The sequence below is a fragment of the Poecilia reticulata genome, linkage group LG17, assembly GCF_000633615.1.
Source record: "Poecilia reticulata strain Guanapo linkage group LG17, Guppy_female_1.0+MT, whole genome shotgun sequence".
Taxonomy (NCBI): domain Eukaryota; kingdom Metazoa; phylum Chordata; class Actinopteri; order Cyprinodontiformes; family Poeciliidae; genus Poecilia; species Poecilia reticulata.
Genome location: NC_024347.1, coordinates 13,526,537 through 13,551,822, shown reverse-complemented (window position 1 = coordinate 13,551,822; position 25,286 = coordinate 13,526,537). Strand labels below are relative to the sequence as shown.

Genomic DNA, 25,286 nt, shown 5'->3' with positions numbered 1-25,286 from the left:
AGATTAAAGACTAAGATTATAGTAAAAATGTAATTACCCAATAGTCCATTTTTTGACGAGTGAAACCTGTATTTCATTGTCATTTCAATATTAACACAAACATCCTTTTTTTTTTTTTTTTTTAAGAGAAGAAGCAGAAGTCCTCATGATCATTAAATATCTCTCCAGCGTAGCATCTACAGAAAGGTGCAACGCTGCAAACAACACACAGGGTCTATTTTAGTACAGCAGACTCGCTAGTCTGCCATATCATATACCTGAATCATTTATAAGGACTTTTTAGGATCAGCTTTTGCGTGTGTTGTTTGATGACGCGTTGGTCAGGTGGTGCCTCATATAACAGGAGGAGCTGTCCAAGTGCTGAAAACAGAAGCGAATCAGCACCGTTCCTGAGGAGATGCCATACACCCTCGCTGCTGTCTGAGCTTTACCACCAAAGGTAACAAAATCATTTTTCATGTTTTAWCTGACCGTTATTAGTTTATATAAATATGCTTCCCGACTGTATATTATGTATGATAGTTTCGCTTTTGGGCGCTTTCAAGTGAGACTTTTCGATTTACTGGAACGCAATTCGTCTTAATATTGAAAGCACGTTGTTGCTTATAGACTATGAAATACGAGAAGTGTTGTATTAGGTTTTATAGGGCGCTAACAGGTGTAAACGTAATGTTGAGGTTGCCCGTAACAACGCAGGGAGTGACTCATCCAGTGATGTACATGTAACGCACTCAGCATCACATCAGCGTAACTCCCTGATGTGATCAACCTTGGATCAAAACACACTCGCTTACGCACTTTCGCCTTAGAATGCGCTGAATTATCACTTAAAAACACCTCCATCCCCGAGGATCTGGTTCCTAATCCTGTTCTGGTTTCATTTTACAGGTAATACATTTGCCTATAATGCTGCATTTCCACCACAAGTTGCCCGCGGGGGGAGCCGTGGTCCTGCTCGCCTTCCTTCTCCAAGGATGCGCCGTGCAAGCTGTGTCTCTTCCCCGTCACTACAGGCTCCGGGGCGGGGAGAGCGAGGGGCAACCGGCTGCCTTTTCACCCAGCTCCGACTTGATTAAAGCCCTGGAATACATCGAAAACCTGAAGCAGCGAAACGGCGGCCGACCCGAGCCCGCGGATTACGATGAGGTGGAAAAATTCAAGATTTTGCTTCAACTCGCCTCGCAACAGGATGAGGTTCCCGGGGACCGCCAGTCGAACCCCGGCATCCAGGGCCCGGACATAACCGCTGGACAGCTGATGAAGGCGATGCTCAAGACTCTCCAGGATCAGGCCGGTAAAGATCCCAGGAGCGACCGCCGAACGCACAGGCACCGCACCAAAGACACTGAAGCACCTGAAAGTGCACCAGCAGACTATGGCAATTTCCCCAGACCCCACAAGAAGTATCCACTGATGTTTGAAGATGAAGAGAACACAGACGCAGCCAAGCGCGCAACAGAAGATCTGGACGAGCAGTATACCCCTCAGAGCCTGGCCAATCTGAGATCCATCTTCGATGAACTGGGGAGGATGGCCGCAGTCCCCAACCAAAAGAGGGGTGTGTTYGGGGACGACGACGAAGGAGGACAGGATGGGCTTACTCGGGAAATGGCTGGAGGAGAGGAGTGGGTCCCCGTAGAGGAGAGGGAGGARACCGAGGAGATGGTGAACAGGAGCCACGAAGAGATGGACAGGGCGCTCAATGAACAGGAGGAAGCAGAGCGCGAGGAGATGCAACGCCGTGCCAACCAAAACCAAGAGGACGCTGACGACGACACTAAACTCGTAGATTACTACCTGTTGAAGGTCCTGGAGATGAGCGATCAGACGCAGAAGAGGGAACAGACCGGAGATCAGAGGAAGAGGCTGATCCGCCCCTCCATCGTGGATCCCCGGACWGTGAAAGAGCTGCTGGAGCTTTCCCTCAAACTCCACGTTCCCCCTCAAGACCTCATCGACATGCTGCTCACGGAGGAGCTSAGGAAGCTCCACCGCGACCCCCAAACCTTAACTCGCTACACGGCCGGCCAGACCCCSAAAATCAGGTACTTCAGCCGCAGGCTGCCGCTGAAAAGCAAGCCTGCTCCCGAAGACATGGACAGAGAGGACTTTCTGGACATCATCGGGGTGGAGACCATCAGCAACGAATACCCCGTTGTGCAGAGACCCATAAAGACTCCCCCCTCCACAGACAGAATCTCAGCAGCGACGAGCGCTGGCGCAGTTCCGGTGAAAATCCCGTCACCCTCCGGACGCCGAGAGAACCTGTTCCTGTCGGAACTCAACAAGATGCCCCTGAAGCGTCAGGCCGACGTCAACGACGAAGACGACGACGACGGCGGCGACGTAGAGGACGAGGTGACCACCTATCTTGCGGCCAAAATCCTCACAGAGTACCCCAACACCATCACCAAGCGGGACACCCAGGCGCAGCTGAAGGGACAGTTCCCCTACGAGCTGTACGAGCGCGCCATGAAGGACTACATGGAGCAAGCAGACACTGAGGCACGGCCAGTGGCCAAGAGGGAAACCGAGGAGCAAACGGAGGAGAAGGCGAACCTCGCAGAGGTACAGGGAAAGGAGGAGGTGACGGCCAAGACCTCCGCTCCGCAAACGGCAAAGGAAGAGGAGGAGCGTCGTGAGATAAAAGCGGCCGGGATGTAATCTGATCCCTCCCCATCCCACCTCCCCTGCAAGATGCATTATTATGAATATGTAGTATTTCTACTGTCTCAGAAATAACGTTTGGTGGACGTGATCTAGTTTACACATTTCTATTATATGAACTATAGCTGGTATTAATAATCACTAATGACAATTATAAATATAGTAACTTTAGAAGTAAACTATGATTTTATCAATGACTGTCCCTACTTGCTGCAAGAACATCCTAGAAATATTCTAATACACCACAGGAAATTAAAGGTGCACCCAGTGAGGTAGAGACCTCATCTGGGAGATGTGAGCTCTGGGTAAGCCTAATGATCAACTACAATCAAATCAGATTAAAAAGTTGTGTGATGTTAAGTTTACATTTACTGGTGTTTGCAACAGCCCTATAGTTTAACAGAGTAAAAAGTAAAARTGGCTTATTTTCATCTACGTAGAACTATTTATTAACATATGTGAATATAAATGTAAATTATTAGGTACAAATCTGAATGGGCCTTTAAAAAAAAAAAGTCAAGCTTTACTTGAGAATATAATTATTGTTTGTCAGGGCTGAGGGCGAGTGTTGTGACTCTTGACATATTCAGGGTTAGTGRATTTCATGTTATGGAGTAATTATTTCTAAGTCTAAATATCAGACCGTCGCCTGCCTTCTAACCCTTTCATACTGCAAAGCTCCGTGTCGTTGGCCTAACAGTGGTTGTGCTACGTATGCTCATTTTTAAACCATTTTGTACATGTTCAACAACGTGTGATCAATCACAGACRAATAAAGCATCAGATGTATTATTTTTCTTCTTGCTGAGTTCTGTTGCCTTATTGAGAAACAGACACGAATCACAGTCTGCACAGTTTTGAAAGATCATAAGACTGAACAACGTTTTGTATCAAAATATACACTTTAATCGAAAATGTGCATTGTAAAAACTCACACTAGCAGCTGCTCAATATGTCAGCCGACAATCTCAGACGTGGAAAGGTTTATAGATTACAAAATGTAAAAAATATTTTATCAGTGGGCATTTTGCTAGTGAAAAATTTTGAGTGAAACATCTGAGTAGTACACTTGAAAAATACATTTTAATAGAGTGAAAGTCAAAATAGCACACTTGGAAAAAAAACTTTTTTAAGAGTGAAAATGTCAATATATTAAAAGGTATGATTTTCATATGAACGAATCACAATTCTAATTCTAGAAAGAAAAAAAAAAAAGAACAAAAACCTTATCGTCTATTTGTATTTATTATAAATGAGTTCCAAAAATAATCCTACGCATTCCAAAGTTTTTGAAAAAAAGAAAAAGAAAGAAAAAATAGATTAAGTGAAGCTAATTTTTAGAAACTTCATGACCCATTTACAGTACATCCAGGTTGTGGAGTCCTCCACGAAGTTCACATCCTCCTTTCCCAACAGTTAAAACGCAGGTTTGCTCATATACTCCTCCATGGTCTGAGAAAAAGGCACATCAGAGGTAAGAAGAGAATATCAGCTTTTATTAAAAAAAAAAACAAACATGCCAAATTATACACTTAATTCTTAATATTCACAGGCACACACCTATGCATCACCTCCAATTTAGTGCCAACACACAGCAGGTTAACTAACACAAGCACAGCATCTAACCTGTCTGTCCATATTCAAGGTCATCCAAACAGCTCCACCTCATACCACTCACTGTGGTCATCCTGAAGCGATAATGGTCAAAATGAATAAAGGGAGGCTAAACTGAACATCATCCAACTCTAGATTAGAAGTGTTAGTCAGCCCTAGTCAGAAGCACAGGACAACACACCCAGTTAGGCTATCACTGTATCACACAACCACGAGCACAGAGGAAGGGGTGGGAGCAGGAAGCACCAGGCAAACACTAAAGTTCACTCCAAATTCCAGCAGAATCTGCTTCTCACTCGCAGTGACCCTGGCTGAGGAAGAGGCAGATATGCACGCTGGAAAAGGAGGGGCAGGACAAACAGCAGTGCAAGCACAAATCTATAAAACAGGAGGGGCCACTAACATTAAAACGTATTTAAGCTATGAGGAAAACAAAGACACAATAGGGACTGAGCTGCACCTATTCATTGGACTCACTACCGGAAAACTAACCGCACTACATTCATTCAGTAAACTTACACTCTCAATTCAGAGCATAAAAGTAGTATTTAAAAGAAGCGTTGTTGTAGAGAGAAATCTTCAAACACCCAGTTTTGTAGATTTGGATTACCCCACAACCACAACTTTAGAAAAAAAATCAAAHAAATAAAGACACACACACACACACAAGCACACACAACAGATGTTTTATCTAAAAATGTGTCACTACTGCTTTAAAAATCACTGAGGCATGCAACAGAAGTTACATGCTCACACAGCATTAAAATAAAAAATGTTGTGTGTGTGTGTGTGTGTTGGGGGGGGGGGTGCGCGTGTGCATCCATGTGTGATCATGCATCTTACCTCTTGTAACATGTCTGAGGATTCGATGGCTCGATTCACAATCTGTTTAGAGGTTTCCTGGATCTCTCCCCCCATTAAAAATTCATCCAGGATAAAATAGGCTTTCTCAAAGTTGAAGATTATGTCCAACTCACACACCTGAGAGAGGATAAGATGCCAGTTATTGAAGTTATCAAATCTGCACAGCACACATAATTTATTACTTTTTATACTACATCRAAGTAAAACATACAAAAGCAAATGCAATGTCTGCCACATTATCTATTGACACTTCTGTTAAAGATGTCTAAACAGCTTTTAGATAAACTCATACTTTCATCTAGAATTCTGAAAATTCCAATATTTAACTCAAGTACATTTAGTGATTAGGTGGGGGAGGAGGGAAATCCACATTATCAAACAATTGTTTTTAATAGCACATTTATTGGTTCCCCTTTCTCTTAACTTAAAATAAGTGAAGTAAAATAAATGCAGTGAGGGGGATGGTAAAAAATCTTGAGGTGAGCTGAAAGGCAAGAAAGAACCCAGAACGCCCAGATTGTTCTCTCTGCTTGATTAAACCTTATGTAATTGTCTTTTGGCAAAAGTGATCACAACAGTGATGCCAATAATTGTGGCTGGCCCTGTATAAACAGCTTAAAGAAAACTTTTAAAAAACTAGCGACGTACATTGCCAAAGTATTTGTCCAGCAGCTCTACATAGCGGTGAATAATCTCCAGGGCCAAAAGCTCATTCTCCTCATGCTCCACGCCCAAACAGAAATATAAGCTTGCATATCTACGAAGAGAACAAAGGCATTTGTTAGGTGGTGATGGACAAACACACATTACACAACACAAAGCTTCACTATCAGAGAGAAACGCTAATGATCCATCTACTAAAACCCCTCCACTAATTTGAGCTGCTTGAGTAGACATGAGAGTGACTCGCCTCTTATAAACAATCTTCAGGTCTTTCCACTGAATGAAGTTGCAGGTGCGCGGTTGCCTTGCTAAGACCATGGTAGTCATCTCCCTTATGATCTTCTTCTTCTCGCGCTCTGATATAGCCGTGTACCACTTCTGGAGACGCAGGCGCCCTTGGCGACTGAAGAGCAGCAGGAAACGCATCTGACGACACAGACACAGTCAGCARGAGGGRAAAAAAWWTTTTATGTCTGAACCACCAAAAGTGAAACCTAATAAAGCCATAAGTTACTCATTCACTGTAATCAGTAGACAAGAGGAATGCTTTGACATGTTTCATTTACTCCACAAAAAAAACCCTCCCAAAATTACACATAATAGTTGTACCAATTTTCTTTATGCAGTGGACACATTACAGGTGACCTGTACTGTATTAACAGGAGAGCTTCCTCGGCACGAATGAGAACATTTGGCAAACTTGCTCTTAAATCTTCTAAAAAGCTATTAAAACAATTAAAAATAAATGTGCATTTAAAGAAGAAATCTTCAGTTTTAACTAGGTCTTTTTCCAAATAGAAGGTCAATTAACTCTGCTTTTTTTATTTGCAAGCCATGCTTTTACATCTGAAACAGCACATATTTATACATTTGGTAAATGTATGTTTTCAATACAGAACTTTAAACCTATTTATGTTTTAATAAAGTCACTGAACAGGCGCTGTGACAGAMGCAAACCAAGCCCAGCCTTCAAAAAGGAGCCAACTTCTCACACAGAGTGCAGGTGTGTCAGAACCTGCACACAGTTGTACTTACATTTTTAAAAATAAATAGGAAAATAAAAATGATGAAAGTATTTATAAAGATCTTCAGAAATGTACAAAYTGTACCTTTTCTGAGAAACGTATTGGAGATTACTTATGAATGAATTCTGCYGTCTATGCTGGTTTATACATCGTTAAATGTCCTTACATCCATTAGAGGATGTAAGGTAATGATTTGAGGCTTTTCTGGCTCTAAATTGAAACGTTTCTGAACACGACTCCCAGACAAAATGAGTCGTCAAACAAATAACCTTGGGAATTTATTAATAGCAACTTACGTAAGGGATGCTGCAACTAGGCGTCATAACTGATGGCTTCGACTGTAATGATTTCTTGAGAAAAATATTTAGAGCCAACACATAATTTTAACAAATTTGTCATTTTCGGTTTCATGAATGTTTCAGTAAAAGTGACAGTTGTGTACAGAACCCCCCTGGCTGCAGTCAGCAGGGGTTAGAGTTGAGTTTTCTGTGGGCTCCTTGTAACGTCAGCTGTCAATCCACATCACCATCTGAGTAATAATTTTAATGATGAATAATTTAATGACGCAAGAATAAAGAAACCAAGAAACTATGACAAAGTGTCAGCCKGATTTATGTATACAAAGTTTTCACATGCACTTTGTTTTTCTGGCATGCAATAAAAGTTTAGAGAGAAAAAAAAATTAAATGAGCTGGTAGATTAATTTAATAAATCATTAGTGGAAGCTTTAATATAATAAATAATATGAAGTCAACATTTTAAGAGTCAATCAAAACACAGATATATTAATTTAATTGTTTACTTAATGGTAAACAAAGAAATTTAGGGTTGATAATCCACAATATGCAAACAAATAACCAAGCTTGGAGCATTCAAAACAGATATTACTGATGGCCTTGTGGCTTGACTGGAGATGGGGTCCAAAACTGCATAGAGCCCAGTAAAAAAAAAGACTTAACCTTGTTCTGAATACCCTTTCCACTCCACAAAGCAACACATGCAGACAATAGAAAAAAAAAGAACAATGACAGAATTCAAAAGGATCTCAAAAAGAGGACATACAAGTATWTCCAGTATYTGAAACTTGTCAGGAAATGAAATTAATAAAACAGAAGGAAAATTAGCAGCATTTTTTCTTAATGTACAACCACATAATTTAACATTAAGCAGAAAAACTACAAGTTTCGTGAGTGTCCCTGTTCACAGCAGGCAAATTAATATGTAAATCATTAAACTGCCTTTAAGGGCAGGACACCTACAGGAAAGTGACGAAACCTGTTTTAAGAATCCACCGGTAGGAGCAAACCAACACCTTACTTTTCACCGTTCTCAAAATTGGACTGAAACTCGTAAATTTGACTCAATAGAAGCAAATAGCGTACTTTTTTTYTGGAAGCCCGACAAAACAAACCAGCTACGGTGTTCAAGGAAGTGACTAGGCAGCGCTCCAGTGTTAGCCACCTGTTGTCAGGTGAGACAGGTGAATAGCCCAGCGGGCTGCGGCCACTTTACAGCTACAGCCATGCGCACAAACTAGCTGTTAAAGTACTTACCATTTTTGACGCTGGGCCAAGAGATACGAACACTATCGAAAACAAGAAAATATGCACTTTAACCCTCACAAAGGGTCAGACGGCCAGGCTGACAACATATCTACCCTCCGCGAAGTGCAACCAGTGGGAAAAAAAAAAAATCCAGTTTAACTCCGCCCTGCTGGCCTCCGGAGGAACGGCGCGTCATCACAACTTGCAGGCATCTGGATTGGTCACTGTAAGGCCTGCGTTGCAGGGATCAGCGCACCCAGGAGAGCGCTGCGTGAAATGTAAATGAATGAACTGATAAAAGTTTAGCAAATGACTGTCAGCTGGTCCGCTTCGATGTTATTGCAACTGATGATCGGTAGGGAGCAGCATATTGCTCCTGCATGCGTTTCATGTGATGCCAATCCGTCTCAGTGGTTGAGAAAGAAACAGGGGAGCTGGTTGGTCCATTGCTCTGGGAACTGTTGTCCACTTCACATCATGTCTATTTACCGAAACGCCATCTGGTTTTTGAATGGGATCCAACAATACACAAGGTTAGTAGTTACAATATCACTTTGATGCTGATYTGAGATCTGGATATATATATATACATATAAAAAAAGATGCCTTGTCACTAATGGACTGGGTGTTGTTTCAAATTATAACGTTTTGGGTATTTAGATGTGTTTTGTGTCATAGGTTGTTCTGTAAGTTGTAATTGTTGCCTGGCACGGCCAAATCAAAGGTCTGATCACTGTGTGGCACAAATCACAACACAAACTGGTCTTTATGTTCAATCACAATAGATCTATTGACAGCTGGAGTGTCTTGAGGGTGACACGTCTCTACTGGAGCTAAGACAGCGTCAATCTTGGAGAAGGTTGTTTATGAACAAATGCAGCCATATCTTGATTCCCATTTTCAAAAGTTACAGTCTTGCTTTAAACTCCCACCACAGCACAGAAAGAGTCTTTAAAAGTTTTTAAAGTAGTTGTTATTAGCTGTAGGGTTTGGTAATGCTGATGTCACAGTGATTTTAGATCTGACTTCTGTTTTTGAAACAGTTTATTTTACCTTTCTTCTATCCTGTCTGAAGCTGAGTTTGGGTATTAATGRCACTGAGCTTTAGCAGGTTTGGCCCTGCTTGTTGTACAGGAGCCTTTCCATTCTTWGCGGTGTGGAAAAGTATGTTGCAAATTTCTTCTGTTTCTTCGGGGGGGTTTGTCATACTTACATATTTCGTATCATTAAATAAGTTTTAGTTCAAGACCGAGATATTAGTGAGTAAATACAAAATGTAGCTCAAAAAAAGAGAGAGTGATTTCATTCATCTAGGACAGAAAAGGCTATCAAAACCAATCTGACACTATGTGAAAAAAATAGTACCCCATGTTTAACAGTAAATAATTCATCCAGGGCCATGAACTTAAATTTTTTTTWATAAAAATATACCTTTTTTGAGTTCTTTTTTATTTCGAACTGAATTATTTTAACATTTTCTTTACTTATTTCATGTAGATTTATAARCTCCTCATATCCTGCTGGATTTCTTTATAATTTGTCAGTAAAGCAATTCTGTGCAGCTGAGCTTCTTTTCAGCTGTGCAGAGAGCTCTACTGCTGAATACATGATTGAATCTTTCACCTTTATTTMATTGYAATCAAYATTCCTCTCACACAATAGCTGACTGGTATGTTTATTTATTTATTTTTTTTCAGGAAGGGATAYGCAGCCGCTTCTAAAGACTTTGAGACGAAGGATCTTGAAGTTTCTGTAGTGGGGCGATCTTTCTTGATCACTGGAGCCAACAGTGGTATTGGCAAAGCAACAGCCATGGCTATAGCCAAGAAAGGTATCGGCTAAAGAGTTGCACTCTGTGTCACACTRTAGTCATATGGTGATGTTTGTGCACTCTTACCAGGATCTAAGCTGTAAAAATGCATTTTGTTGCCCAGGAGGAACAGTCCACATGGCGTGCAGGAACAAAGACAGAGCAGAAGAAGCCAAGTCAGAGATTGTTTCTGAGTCTGGGAACGCGGTGAGTGACTACAATTTGAACATCCCTTACATCAAATTGCCAAAATTAAAGAGGAATTCTATATCTAAGTGGGGGGGGACTCACTCTGGTTGTTGTAGGAGGTGTACATCCATGTCGTTGACATGTCCCAGACACGCAAAGTGTGGGAGTTTGCTGAGGCCTTCAAGAAAGAGCATCCGTCGCTGAATGTCTTGGTAGGGATCAGTCATCATCCTTATTCTTAGCCGCATACAGAATAATGGCAAATCTTTTCTTGTTTTTCAATTTAAAAGCGTTTGCTTTGTGTGTTTGATGTGATGGTTTTTAAAWAACTTGGTAGATAAACAATGCAGGCTGTATGAGTCACAAGAGAGAGCTGAACGCAGAGGGCCTGGAGATGAACTTTGCCACCAACACCATGGGTGAGAGCTGATTCCAGCAGTCAGAGTGTGTCTTCCTGCAGCACTTCAACGTTCCAACTAACTTTACTTTCATTACTTTAGGGGTGTATATYCTCACTCAGTCTCTCATACCACTTCTGCAGAAGAGCCGGGACCCACGAGTGGTACGACTTCACTGCATAAATACTCACAAACGGAGGCTTCATCTGGATCATGCGGACTGCATAATGCCACTTTTGTCTGTGCTTYAGTGGCTGTTGTCTAACCACACTGCTGTTGCTGTTCACTCTCTCTGCGGTTAGATCACTGTGTCCTCAGGGGGCATGCTGGTCCAGAGTCTCAGAGCTGATGATCTGCAGTCAGAGAAGGGCCACTTTGATGGCGTCATGGTCTATGCACAAAACAAGGTAAGACAAGGATATTATTTATATATAAGAAAGAGGGTATTCACAGCTGTTGAACTTTTCCACATTACAGTTAATGGCCTCTATTTTATTGTCATTTTATGWGACAAGCTAACATTGAGTATCACAAAATTGTGACATTGAGAAGGAATGGAAAATGCAGATTTMTTTGTGTTGTTGTTATTTTGGCTGTGTCCATTAAWATATTCCTGGACTTTGGGCTTTTCAAACACATTAAAATGTTCTGTGATYTGTACAAGTGCACCGTTGCTGTGAAAGWATGTTTCAGGTTGTTTCGAGTTTTCAGACTCTAGTCCTTTCCGGCATCTAACATATTTCCTTTCAGTTTTTAGCTGTTTTCATCCATCGTCTTTTCAGCTCCAACTTGCTTTGCTGTACCTGGTGAATAAAAGGATTCCCTCAGGATGATGCATGAAGCCCAAAGCTCTCTTAGCTTTCTGCTTTCAGTCAAAAGATGTAATTTAGATTTTTTTTTCTGACCAGGGCAGCTTCCTCCAAATGATTATTTTTTTTCCCTTACAGATCCATGGCAAACTGTGACTTCGTAAGATGTTATCAAATAAATAGGAAAAAAGCAAAGGTTTCTTTTTTCACTTTTCCATAAGAGCCTCTARGCTGCTTCTGTGAGTTAAGTTTTCATTGCCTGCACTGTAMGTTTAGGTGGACAGCTATTAATTTGTACATTTAGAGTTTAGYTGAACTCCTCTGATTTGCCAATGATTTTCATGACGGACATGTCTGGTGTGTTCCTAAGGCGTCATGGTGGAAGCTTTTGTCGACTAATGTTCCTCTTGAGAGAAAAACACTAAAAGTTATCCTGAGAATATATTAGGCACTGGTGGACCACATAAGTGACAGTAGTTGGTTCCAGATTTTATTTAAGGGCATCAAAAGAAATGGGGGCTAAATATTAATGCACAACACACTTTTTAGATTACTATTTGTAACAATAAGTAAAATAAATGATGCATTTTCTTTCCACCTCACAATTATGCAGAATTTTGTGTTTTATCACATAAAAATCYAACAAATACTCAAGTCTGCTAGAAAAATGTGAACAACCTTTAGGTGCTTAATACTTTTTCACGGCGGTTGTATTTTTGCTAAGCTATAAAGTCTTAGGTTRWACTAGAGAAATTTGAAGGAACGTGACGATGTGCTGTTTCTTTTTAGAGACAGCAGGTGGCGCTAACAGAACACTGGGCCAAAGTCAACCCTGTCATTCACTTTTCTGTCATGCATCCGGGCTGGGTTGACACACCAGGTACAGTCTCAATAGGGTGAACACATGTCTGAAAAGGAGTTGTGTTGTTTTGGTGGATCATGCACATTTAACAAAGTGTACGATCCATCAAGGGATGTCGTTAAAAGCAGAATACGTGCAGAAATGTTTTTTTTTTATTTCTTTTGTTTCCAGCTGTTTCTGCAGCAATGCCTCAGTTCCATCAGATGATGGGGGACAGGTTGCGCAGTGTAGACCAAGGAGCTGACACGGTTGTGTGGTTAGCTCTGTCCAGAGCTGCTGCTAGAAAACGCAGTGGCCGGTTTTTCCAAGGTGAGATGAACAAAGTAAGGTAGTCTTTGTCAAATTAGAAAAACAGGTCAGTTTTTACTTCAACCCTCTTCGATGAGCTCAGTCGTCATTCGCTGTCGAGTCCTCTGACTGGCTGTTTTTGTTTCAGATCGTAAGCCCGTTCCCACGCACCTGCCCCTGGCTTGGACTCACAGTTCTGCTGAAGAGATTCACAGTTTCATAACTCAGCTGGAGACTCTGGCCAGAGCTGTTCAGTCACAACATGATGTAGATATCAGAGGCCAGACGGACGCTTCCGTACCTCAGTTTGTCTGACTTGTGCTACAAAATGCGTTGGTGACTTAGAAAGTAAAATTGCCACCGATTGAAAGAACAACGCATTACATTTATGTTTTAAATGTTGCAGTAAAATATTATCTAGTTTTTTCCSTGAAATAAAATYGAGCTCTGGTCACCTCACTACAGAGTCGTGTATAATGTTGAATTAAGTAGGCATTCATATCATTGAAACGTATTCCCATGACTTCAAGTAATTTCCTAATACAGTTTATGTTGACAAAATGTAGGACAGCAGCCTACTAACTAGCAACTTGTTTTAGAAGACACCTCTCAGGGTWCTGGTTGAACTTTCTTGATTAAAACTCAGTTTAATCCGAGCCTTTTACACAATGATCCATTCAAAWAGTCTATAGTTTACATCAAGCATGACTCTGCTTGACTTTATGACAATGTTTATATTTTCTGAGCTGAGAAAAACTACAAGAAGAGCAAAATACATCAAAATCATGTTAATACTTTCACATTGTAGACAAAAATCAAAACTTTAATTCCCAATTTCCCTAAGAACCGGACAAAAACCTAAAAGTTATTTTATAGTTTGAGCAGRACTGCGCTTCATTTCTCTCTTCAGAATATTTACCGCATTTTGATTGGTTGGGACGGCGGCAGGAGAAAGCGCGGCGTGGCGCTGGTTTCCATTCATCCAGAAACCATTTATGTTGGAAACTTTTCAGGTAAATATGTAGAGTTTTGTAGTAATAGAATTGCTGTTTAAATATARATACTACAAAGAGTGGTAACTGGGACTTATTTCATATATTTCAAGGTGGAATAAAAATACAATTTAAGAGACATAAGATAATTGATCAGAAAATGATTAATTTAAAGAGGAAAATCAAATGCACTGAATGCTACAGCCATCAGATGAAGTTAAAAAGGAGTAGGCTGCTTAATTTCACTAAATTAATTGGACAACTGCTTACTGAATTTCATATTTCCACACCTCAGTTGCTCATTTGATAATACTATGCATTATCAAATGCATAGTAGGGAAAAAATAATTATATGTCCAAAATACCTAAATTATTTCTAAGTTCAAGAGTAAAACGGCATTTTACGTCTGAATAGAGCCTAATATAGAAGATGAGCAAAGCAATTCCATAACAAAGAATCCTAATTTTTTTTTGTAACAATCCACTTCTGCTGTTTTTAATAATTTTATTAGCTTTATACAGTACTGAAACACAAAAAAAATAATAATAATGTGGTGCATTCACATTTTCCCACGGGATTCTTTGCAAGTTATGAACTCTACCAGGGTAAAACAGTGAAAATCTTGAAGCTGGATCCATCCATGTAAAAACTCAGTGGGAATAGGAAGACCGAGCCCGATTTCAAAAGTCATCTAGAACATCTGATGGATTTTCTTTTTTTGTCTATTCCAAGTTTTTACGTCCCATGTACGAGGGTTTATTGTGATTTTTTTTTGTTTGTTTTTTGTTTTTTTTTGCWCAAGTTGATGAATCAGGGTTCCAGTCGATGTCTGTAAAAAGAAACTTACAGTCCATACGCAACAACAGTCCACAGAAAACATTCCAATCTTTACTCCCCAGCATTCATCTCCTACGCCACGTAGGTGTACACTTTGCGATCCTCTGGCGTCCGTGCCAAGTATTCTCTTTCTATCAGTCCTTCAATGCGCTTTTTGATTACCACAGGACTGGGAAGGAACCGTGCTCGGAGCTGCTGGGTCACCTGAAGACGCAAAGAGGCAGAAATGTTTGGCTCAAGATTAAAAGCTGCTCATTAAAATTGTATTTTTAATGACATTGTGGAGATACTGAATAGTAAAGGTCATTGATAAGTTGGAAGCAGGAGTTTTATTAGATTAGCCAGGGTAATCTCTGACTGTTTTGAGCTACAGTAAGACAAGGACTCCTCTCCGTTTGTCCTCACAAGGTAGTGATGAAGGTCAAATAATAAGTGCTCCACCTTCAAACAACCCTACATCACAAGTATTATTGCATAGCATTTCAAATGGAACAACAATACTGGTGCCTTTCAGGTCAAAAGGGGAAAAAATTAAAAATTAAAAATCTGTGTGGCCCTCACCTCTGCTACCAGGACRTTGTGCTGCATCTTCTTCCTCGACTTCATGATGCGGACGATGGCTGCCTCGATCTCATGCTTCCTGTCGTCGTCGACTTTCTGTCGTGTCTCCTTTCTTTCAGGATCCGATTCTCCTTGTTTAGCAGCAACTAGTAAGGTAGGTGCCAGGTAAAGACAAGAGGTCAACAGAAGAAACTTAAAAAAAAAAAAAAAAAGGTAACTCAAAAAGAAATGGAAAAAATGCCAACCCCATTTACAATTTGATAAACAGATCTTGTATAAGAAATCAAACTTTTGGAGTATTTATCTGTTACTAAAAAATTGAACATGTTTATATTCTAAAAAGAAAAGGAAGGCTAAAATGCTAAAAAGAGAAAGAAGGCTATAAAAATAGATTAAAGTGGGGGAAAAACGGCATAAATGAGGAAAAATGTCCCCCATCATGTGATGGAACTGAGGCATTGAAAATTGTATCAGAACCCAGTTCACAAAAAAAGAAAAGGAAAACAAAAACTGATGTAAGGGCCATGCAGCCATTCAAACCCACCTGTCTGGATTTTGACTCTGTGCAGCTTGGAGGTAAACTGATCATTGACTGTAAACACATGGCCATTTTCAATCTCTTTAGACTTTGGCTCTTTTGTTAGAACTCTTTGTGTAGGTTTTCCACAGGCTAAAGACTGCAACGCCCGCACCAGCTCTCTCTCTGGGATGTCTGTCTCCTGCTGGATCTCCTGCAGAAGAGGACAAAGGTGACAATTAATAATTAAGAAAAGACGTGTGGACTAAAACTTGGTCTTATTCAGCAACAAGTACATTTCTATAAGATTGCAAACATTCATTCATGTCAAAATTGTTAATATCTAACAGATCCAAACATAGAAATAGACTTTTGTGTTTGTAGCAGGAAGTTAATCAACCGTTAAAGTTAAAGACTTGAAAGCAGAGAGAGAGGCAGATAACTATTTGTCTTTGTAATTATTGCATTACCAGATTACATTGTTTATATATAAGCAGTGATCAGAACACAAAAGTAGACACAGAAAGAAAAAGAAAAAAACAGTGATTCAGTGAAACGTGCACTAAAAATATTTTCATGCTCACAACTAGTGAATGCTGGCCTCTGTTGGATAAAATTGAAGAGCAATTATTGTTCACATTCATAATAAGGTCAAACGGCTTTGACAGAAAGTGAAAGAAAACAATGGACTGTCATTTGTTGTGCACAGCACAAGGCACAAAGATAAGCCAGGGAGCACATCTTGACCCCGACTCGTTCCTGTAAAACGAAGATCTTCTCTTTCTGAGACAGGTGGTCATAATGTTATGCCTAATTTGTGTCTAGAAACAGAAAAGATGGAGCGCAGCATTCTCACCTCAAAAGTGCACTTTTCTCTGTTGTTGAAGAGCATGAGGATGGTCATCTGGAAGGTGGAGACCTGCAAGATGTGCTTTCGGGTGTTAGAACCTGTTACCTGTGCTCCACCGACACCAACCTCCGAACCATCCTCCTGCAGAGGAAACAGGAAAAGATGACAACTGAAATAAAAACATGAATCTAAATCCAGTATCCACGACTCTACCCTTAAAATTGCTTAGGATTTCAATAGTTGGACCGAAGCTGGTACCTTTTTGATAGCTCCATAAAAGGTTGCATTTAGATCTGCCCCACCCATGTGATGTTGTAGTGTGAGCTGCCTTCCACTGTGCTTAGCAAGGTAAAACCTGTTGGATACAGACAGACAACGTTTTCATTAGATGCTGTGCAGTAATACTATTCTCACCTTGCTGAATATCTTACCTTCTGAAGACTTCATATGCATCTCTAGGAGCAGGAGGGATGGTGCACTTGGGTGTTGCAGACTGTGTAGGCCAGTAACCCGTGGTAAGGACCCTTACTGTTAGGTCTACACCACTTAAAGAAGCCTGAAATTGATGCATAAAACCTCTCAGATTCCTTAACAATGATCTTTAGGTGTATTTATTTAATCTAGGATTCATATTTTTATTCTTTTTTAACGTAATAAAATGAGAACCACATAGCCACATAGTGACCGTGCGAGAATTTCCCACACTGGTTTTGAATAAAAACGCATACTTTAAGTGTGGGCGTTGTGTTTTTAATGTCTTACCGATATGCTCTGAATGTATTGCCTGAACTCATCCATAGTACTGTTTGAGATGCTCATGTCTCTGAACATTCCTTCCAGTTTAGAGGTGAACTGACAGCCACATTCTGTCTGCAAGGGAGAGACGGGGAGAACAATGAGCTACGACTGCAAACCAACAGGTAGAGTAAATACAATAAAAAAGGTGGAGGTGGATTTGATGTAGAGCATGAACATGATCCTAAAAGATGCAGATACAAGTGCACATTAGCATATKAGAAAACGATCAAAAAGTTCATTTTGACAAATCAAAGGTTTAAAATGTACGCAATAATCATAAAACAAAGCAATACGTTTTAAGAGTCCTTTGTTTTAATTCCGATTATTATGGCTCAGAGCGAATAAAGAAAAAAGAACATTCTGTTTCTCTGGTTACTGAAATTTTCCCTGCCATTACAAATATGGATTTTAAACACAGAAATGTCCTGTTGGATAACTGATTGATAATATTGGCTTATCAAATACAAAAAAAGTAAAGATGGCTAACACAACCACAAATACGACAAATGTTTATTACAAGCTTACGCTTAGGAAAACCTTCGTCTTGAGTGTTTGTCATTTTTTGATATATGAGCATCATTAATGAGAATGTCTTTGAGTTGTTAGCCATAGTCATCAAAATTACAAAACAAAAAACAACGAAATACCTGAAATGTATCACCTCGAGTTTATAATTTCTGAATGGAATTACTAAAATAAATCAGGTTTACTGAGCAGGACCTCACAACTCTTTCACCTTCAGCTTAGAGATCATGTTCTTCTCAGAGTCATCCGAGACACTCTTGTTGCTGAGAAGCCGACGGCCCAGATGCTGCTTGTAGTATCTTTCGAAAACGTCCTTCTCCTGCATAAACCTGAACAACACCATGGCCTTGTCGAGAATAGACTCCACCTCCTGTTCTGTCAGCTGATTAAAATAAAGATCAAACAAAATGTAAATACTGGCATACCTCATAAAAAAAACAAAAACAGAGTTTTTATTGTAAAGCCACATACCCCTTTTACTCCCTTCTTGAGCTTATCGTCTATGAACAGTGACAGATACTCTGGTGAGCGTGAGTTGAGGTTAAGRAAATACTCAAAGTCTCCAGCGATGGTTTGCTTAAAGAGTCTGTCACTGCTGAAAGACTCGAGGAGGAAATGATCAAATCGCGTTTTCAAGTCTAGCAGACCCTGTGGAGAAAGCGATAAACACAAAACGACATCTCTAATACAGCGTGTTTCTCTTATAATGTTGAGGTGAAGTCTTTAAATTTCTAAGTAGCTTTGTGACASAGTTCTGCCAGCGTACCTGAATRTAATCAACAGGGTTCTTGCCCTCTCCCTCTTCCGACACCAGAGCTTTGCCCTGTTCCCTCAGGTACGAGCTCATGCACTCGCACATTGTTTTCAGGCCATTTGGTACTCGACTGAATAGCTTGTACATGCAAGCCAGATCTGAGAGTAAAACATGAAGCAAAAAATAATAATAAAACAAAGGATATCGAGAATTCAATCAAAACAAAACCTATTATTAAACATATTTACCTTCCGTCTTTCCATTCTTGAGCATGTGCACCAAGCCAGAATTCTCCATCTCCACAATAGTTTTCATATGTTTTGAAATAAGCTCCCTCTCCACTACCTTAACGATTGGCTCTTCGGTCGACTTGTCTAAGCAGTGCATAACTCGCTCAATCTCTTCATTGATCCTCGCCTCGACCTTCTTTATGTAGACGCTGGCACTGTTTTCTGCCAGGAACTTTTGGCTCTCCATCTGAAAAGATWAAAAATTAATGGGGCTGTTTTACTGCAGATACGACAAGCGAGTGCACAAAGGCGCCAAGAGCAAACTCACCTGGAAGAATTCAGCTGACATGTCTAAGAAGGGGCATTCAAAGTCCTCCTCATACACAGATCTGCCGTCCAGGCCGAGAATCATCAGCATCTGGCAGGCGTTTCTGATGGCGCCCCTGCAGATGATGGCSGAAARRAAMCAAACAAAAACCTCGAGTTACATCAGACTTGCTGATTCATTCGAGAYATCTGGCTGTGCGTCCGGTGAAGGAGCACAGGAGCTCACCTGTCTACAACTTCCCCCTTTCTTTCCCGCGCAATCATGTCCAGCAGCGTCTGTCGTAGGTGGTCCCGAATGCAGCCGTAGCGTACCACCTGGTCCCTGAATATGATTAGGCCGAGGTTGTATACATTCTCCACGTTGTTTTGCTGAACATAAACCCTATCCTAAAAGAGAGTTGGAAAATAAAGAGACACAATGACTTTGCTCAATTTTAATGTTACGCTTTAGCTTGTATTGTAGCACATATTCCCCACTGTATTCTTTTAAAAATAAATTATTGGAGMTCAATGAACCTTAGAGTAGTAATCTCAGAATATGACAATTGATATAAGGAAAGAAAACAGAGTCCTTGTCAGTCAGTAGCTCATAGATTCTGGTATATCAGGCACTATTCATCTATTGCCTTTCTATCTTTGAGGCAGGGTTAATCTGGTCCAACCACATGACCTTTAATGTTTAGTCCCAAAACATTCAGCTCATTTATTTTGCTTGTGGAAAGTCTGGTTATCTTATTATGCAAGCTTGAGTGTTGTTTTCTTCCCCCTTAATCTAATATGTGAGGGATCTCAGAGAATGAGTAGGATTTTGTACTGATGTAATTTTTTTATGCTTTTATATTTTAGTTAACACTTTGTGTGTTTATACGAGATGCAAGGAAGTTCTGGTGTTTTAGTCAGCTGCAGCACTTACTTTTTCATAATCTTTGCACCAAAACAAACAAAATAAATGCAAACAAAAATTGCCTAAAATGACCTAAATTACCTAAAATACAAAGATACTGCTGTGCACACATGAATGTGTAACATTTTCTGTAGTTCAGGGTTTATTTGATCAGAAACAACTATATGAATGTTCCAAATTTTTAATAGCTTAAAGAAGCAATTAATGAAATATTATTATTTTCTTTAATTTACCTTTGAGAGACTGTTAAGTAAGTAGCGTTTTGATCTCTAATCTTGAAACCTGTTATGTTTCAGAACTGGCTAGACTCCAATTACAGTTTGCCATATTGTAATGCAAGACCAGAGGAACTTCCTGTCTTAATACAACTGAAATGAGTCATTATCATTTTCCTGTTTGAGTTCCTGAGGAGCGGATGTCTTTTTGGTTTTGAAGAAACTGAAAATTGCAGCAGGGAAAAATGTTGGAGGAAGTTTATTAAGCATTCCTAATGCATTGTGTTCTTTGTTGGAAATCCATCCAGTTGGAAATCTACTTTACTTCCTTGACTGCCAACTTTAAGTGTTAATCACTTGTTAAAAATGAAACGACAGCATGATACAAACTGTCACATGCAGCTTACCAACAACTACCAGCAATGTTTCAGCCAGTACAATTATCTCAACATGAAACTCAAAATGTATTCCTCAACAGTATTTCTGATAAATGCTTTGTTTGGTCTAGAGAATAACAGAACATTWTTAATTATTCCATAACTTTTTTTCTTCTGGATGAAGAATATTTTTTTTCCAGTAGATTTTCCCTTCAAAGAAACCAAAAGCATGTTAATATAGTTAGACTATCAATTTGAATTGACCTTTACAATGTATCAAATCGCAATCATCATAATATCCACGTGAACAACAAGAGGCTGCTTCAATGCAATATTTGGTAGAAAACTATATTTCACGTGTCATGTATTTACTCTCTGCACATTGATTTTTTTTTATTAGAACGGACTATAAATGTCTATATTTGATGTATTTTTTTAAGTGTATGAGATAGTTATCCCACCATGAGGACACTGTTTATTGGTGATGTGGAAAAAAATAGGGATAATCGTAACCAACTGGTCTTTGAAACATTTACCAAGGTTTAAGAGATGCTTTGAATCAGACTCTTGGCACTATAAAATTTTTTTACATGATCTCAGGTCAAACTGCAGATTACCATCATAATCTGCAATATTTAAGATGCATTTCAATTTCATGTGAAAATTAGGCTTTATATAATCCGAGAAGGAAAATCATGTATACGTAATATTAAGCTCAAGTAYTGGTAAGACATACATTTGGTGAAAGACAAACAAGTAGTTTCAATCTCTCTTGTGACATCAACAGAGAAATAAAAGCAAAAGTGAGTTGGTTTTACAAAACAGACCAAAGACCCWCGATCTAAATAAAGAAACAAAACATTTACTCACATAAATAAACTTATAATGTGGGAAAAATGTCTTTTCTGCCAATGGAACAAGTACATYGCCATCAATTAAAATAAATTATTTACTTAAAACAAGTCTGTATATCTTATTGAAAAGTTACTTGTAAGTTAGTTTTGTCTTATTTTGAGAATACCAATATATTTGCCCAAGAAACCTGACCAAAAATACGTGGTAAGATTTTGTGTTTTTGCATTGCAACAACCTTATGATCCAAGGGGTTAGTTGTCAGGCTTCAGACAATAAAAACCAAACTTTATGGTTTTAATGAGTGTTTTACATAGCAGTTTTGTTTTCACTGAATCTCTTCCACAGAMGTTTTTTAAGGAAACCAAGACTGATCACAGCAAGTCTGGTCTTAAACAATCCTCTAAACAAGTCGATCAAGGTGTGCACCGTTTCTTTGAAGATGATATAATCTTTCATAGACTTGATTTATGTTTATCTTAAGGCAGGTTTGGAATTATGAGCACAAAATTAATGTTTGATATTAAGTTAAACAACAGTCAGCCCGCTGCCAGTCAAAAACCCAGAAAAGTGTGAAGCAAAAGGACCCCAGTAGAGCGCTGTGATCTCCATACTGACTGGGCTATTGTTTTAGCCTACACTTGCGCTAATCTCAAGGGATCAATCACTCGAGCACAACCACACACACACATTTTGTTCTCGCTGTTGGCAAAGGTAATGTAAATGGTCCTGCCAGTTTTCCGATTAAACGAACATGCAAACAAAGCCTCATTGTTTTAGTCCACAAATAATTTAAAAACAGAGTTCCTACCATGTACATGAGGATGTCTCTGATCATAACCATGGCAGTTTGATGGTCATTCCAAGCCTGGTTCAGTGTTTGCAGAAAGTTATTGTTTAAGGAGTTTAGAACATCTTCCCGTACCTAAAAATAACACAAACAACCAAACCAAGTCATATCAAGCCAATTTATCTGTGGTGGGATCAGTGCAGATTACATTTTTACATTCTTGATGACTTTGTTGAAGAGAAAAGCAGCATCTTACTTTGTTGATGAGGTGCTCTGTGACCACTTCCCTTAGGCCTGTGTAGAGCTTCTCGCCGTGCTTGTGGAGCACCATGGTGTAGGCGTTCCTGTAAAGCTCCTCAAAGCTCAGCCCGCTGTTGTTCTTCCTCTGAATCTCCTGGATGGCATTTTTCAGAAGGTCCCAGATGTTATTTACGTACTTCTCATCCATCGTCATCTGCGGGACACAAAAAAATAATGAAAAGTTGTGGTTTGAAAACGTCAAYTGATCTATATCGGTAAATCGTATAAGCTTAGCAAGAYGAGAGTTTATTCTTTCAATACAATTTCAGAAGACTAAACAATTTTCAAAWACGTTACATTAAACAAATGTCCTAGTGTTGCTTTAGATGTATTGTAATTACATGCACTTCCTTGTCTAATTGTCTTCTCTATGTCAAGTTGGTGTAATTAGATGAGCAATTATTCTTACATAAAATGCCAGGGTACACTTCAACTKTAACTGTTGTCTCCTTTTTTCATYYATTTTGARGTGCATTTCTGTGCAAAGCAAGAAATCCTTTCATGTCAGAAGCATGTCAACTATTCTTGCAGTATTTTCCCCATTTCACCTTGGACCACTGATCACAGGTTTATGCCAGCAACAAATGAGCAAAGAGCAGAAAAATGTATTTGTGCAAAAAAAAAAAAAAAAAAAAATCCTAAGAAAATAGAGCCACATGCAAGGTTGGTCACTATTTAATCACTCTTATTGACTAAATAAATTGGAAGGGCCATGCACATTTGAACAAAAGCAGCACAACTATTGGGCTAAAGTAATACAAACAATATGGGACATACACACACAATTTAAACAAGAGTTTCCGAGTGTAAYGCTGACTTCATCTCTCATAGCATACTTTTAACTCAGTGATGCTGTTTTGTCCCTAATGTCATTAAATGAGTCATCCCGGAGTGAACAAAAGACTTAAACTGATTTTTGCAAGGGACACATTGGTCACTTCATGAAGGAAGAGTCGCAACATTTCCACTTAAAAGCAAAGGCTTAATGACTGTTGTGGCTCAGCTTGTCATGCACACATCTTTGTGGGGGGYCCAATATAAAAACTATAAGTATGCCCCATTGAGTTAAACTTAGCTATGACACCTTATTTTTCACGTTACACTACAAAGCAAAGTCCTAGCATGTAGATCAAAACTGATATCTTATGCTGAGTTGTTTTGTTTCGTAATGACAGAAATTCATACAAACAAACTGATTTGGTACGTAGAGACCACTTAATTAGCCCGCATGGTGCAGCAGTAGAACAGACCCCACATATACTGAGAAACTATAGTTCCTAACACCATCCTGGGTTCGATTCCTGACCTCAAGAGCTTATCTTCCCCCTTTTCCTTTTTGCCCATTCCCTGTCTGATTATTGTCAAGACCACTGGCACTACAAAAAACATCTTTATAACACATAAACAACAACAAGAACAACAACAAGGATATAGGAAATAATTTACACCTTGATTTTTAAGGAATAATAAAATAAAGTTTCTACAAACTGTTTTTCTCCTTGTTTCTAGGGAGACTACTTTATAATCTAAAAGAGCAATATAATATCCTCAACAATGAAGCATAACTTTTGGGTGAAATTAGGTCACATACAATAAACAAACATTTATCACTGAAAGGGTGGGTCACTCAAGAGATTATTTGCAGAACACGTTGAAATATCCAGAAACAATTTATGTGATTTTAGATCCCAACTTTTTTATTTATTTTAAAGGCTTCAATGGAAATTGGAGGACAGAAATTATCCCAGAAATACAACCTTTCAAACGAGAGGGTATCAACTTTTAGGCTCCGGACAGGGACAGGGACCATGCATCATTGAAAAATTGTTTTAAGACTCGTTCAGATTAAATCGTTTATTTTGACACACGCTCATTTTTAGCTACACAGTTCTAATTTTTATCTCCACCTCAGAACTTAGGTTAGACATGCACATTCATGTTTCATTCTCAACAAAGAGCCACTAGGTCGCAAATAAATTCACTCACATGAGTTAAACACTTATGCACACAGTCCTCGGAAGCGTGAGCGGTTATTATAACGTAATGATACTGGTTGACAGACTGACAGAAACTTGGCAAACGTCATGCCAGCTAACAGGCCTGCTACTAACGAGCTTATATTTGAAGTTTCCTCACACATGCTAGCATTAGCTCGTGACAAATAAACGGTAATATTTTCAAACCGATAACGAAAATAATGCTCCTGAACCAAAATAATKAAAGCCTCCGTGCCTCAGATGATTTGTTCAGGCAGTTGTAGTTTCCCCCCGACAATGACGTCTATTTTTTCGTTTGAGATGCTAGTTAGCTGACAGCTACAAACACAGAGATCTTTCATTTCCAACGCCCTAGTTTTAAAATCAGTGTCCGTCTAATAATACTCACAGGAAAGGCTCGTATCCTCATCTTGGTGTCCTTCTTGGTGCCGCCTTTGAGGTTGGACATGATTACTTAGAGCGACTTCGTTACTAAGTTGACTTAAAGACTACATGAAAGGCAGCTGCTAGTCTGCTTTCTGCACCCAGACAGAAAAAAGGACGCTTAATGGCCTCCCTTWTGGGAATGCGGTCAGTATCTGCGTTCGTTACACTGTTGTCAGTCGCTTTCCTCAGAATGTTTCGGCTAATGTTTTAGCTTGTATGCAGTGATGGCGGCCGAAGTGAATAGTCTTCTCCACTGCGCAATCCGGAAATCTCGCGAGAGTTGTAGAGTCACAACAACGA

The 25,286-nt window shown here is 39.5% G+C and overlaps 4 protein-coding genes across 5 annotated transcripts; 2 read left to right on the top strand and 2 right to left on the bottom strand.

The window, feature by feature from the left end:
- The first annotated feature begins 334 nt into the window (after positions 1 to 334).
- scg2b (secretogranin II b) lies at positions 335 to 3,459 on the top strand. Its single transcript, XM_008433794.2, has 2 exons — positions 335 to 439; positions 889 to 3,459. The coding sequence occupies exon 2, from the start codon at positions 907 to 909 to the stop codon at positions 2,662 to 2,664; it is 1,758 nt and encodes a 585-aa protein (XP_008432016.1). The 5' UTR covers positions 335 to 439; positions 889 to 906; the 3' UTR covers positions 2,665 to 3,459.
- Positions 3,460 to 3,550: 91 nt separating this feature from the next.
- On the bottom strand, positions 3,551 to 8,502 carry ap1s3b (adaptor related protein complex 1 subunit sigma 3b). Of its 2 annotated transcripts, XM_008433791.2 has the most exons (6): positions 8,387 to 8,502; positions 6,056 to 6,234; positions 5,794 to 5,902; positions 5,125 to 5,262; positions 4,294 to 4,355; positions 3,551 to 4,119 (listed from the first exon to the last, which is right to left on the bottom strand). In XM_008433791.2, the coding sequence occupies exons 1-5, from the start codon at positions 8,387 to 8,389 to the stop codon at positions 4,314 to 4,316; spliced, it is 471 nt and encodes a 156-aa protein (XP_008432013.1). In that variant the 5' UTR covers positions 8,390 to 8,502; the 3' UTR covers positions 3,551 to 4,119; positions 4,294 to 4,313. The 2 variants fall into 2 exon arrangements, with proteins under 2 accessions (XP_008432013.1, XP_008432014.1); XM_008433792.2 differs by lacking the exon at positions 4,294 to 4,355 and having other exon boundaries at positions 8,387 to 8,497.
- Positions 8,503 to 8,601: 99 nt separating this feature from the next.
- Positions 8,602 to 13,192, top strand: LOC103479393 (dehydrogenase/reductase SDR family member 12-like). The gene is made up of 10 exons (XM_008433793.1): positions 8,602 to 8,910; positions 10,075 to 10,208; positions 10,312 to 10,394; positions 10,493 to 10,588; positions 10,714 to 10,795; positions 10,877 to 10,938; positions 11,077 to 11,181; positions 12,373 to 12,463; positions 12,617 to 12,754; positions 12,882 to 13,192. Exons 1-10 carry the CDS (start codon positions 8,687 to 8,689, stop codon positions 13,046 to 13,048), a joined length of 1,182 nt encoding a protein of 393 aa, XP_008432015.1. The 5' UTR covers positions 8,602 to 8,686; the 3' UTR covers positions 13,049 to 13,192.
- A 1,024-nt stretch (positions 13,193 to 14,216) lies between these two features.
- Positions 14,217 to 25,257, bottom strand: LOC103479391 (cullin-3-like). The gene is made up of 16 exons (XM_008433790.2): positions 24,949 to 25,257; positions 22,520 to 22,717; positions 22,285 to 22,398; positions 19,352 to 19,512; positions 19,127 to 19,241; positions 18,817 to 19,045; positions 18,581 to 18,726; positions 18,286 to 18,462; positions 18,026 to 18,196; positions 17,254 to 17,361; positions 16,923 to 17,047; positions 16,750 to 16,846; positions 16,498 to 16,632; positions 15,669 to 15,855; positions 15,125 to 15,270; positions 14,217 to 14,767 (listed from the first exon to the last, which is right to left on the bottom strand). Exons 1-16 carry the CDS (start codon positions 25,006 to 25,008, stop codon positions 14,636 to 14,638), a joined length of 2,301 nt encoding a protein of 766 aa, XP_008432012.1. The 5' UTR covers positions 25,009 to 25,257; the 3' UTR covers positions 14,217 to 14,635.
- Between the last annotated feature and the right edge of the window lie 29 nt (positions 25,258 to 25,286).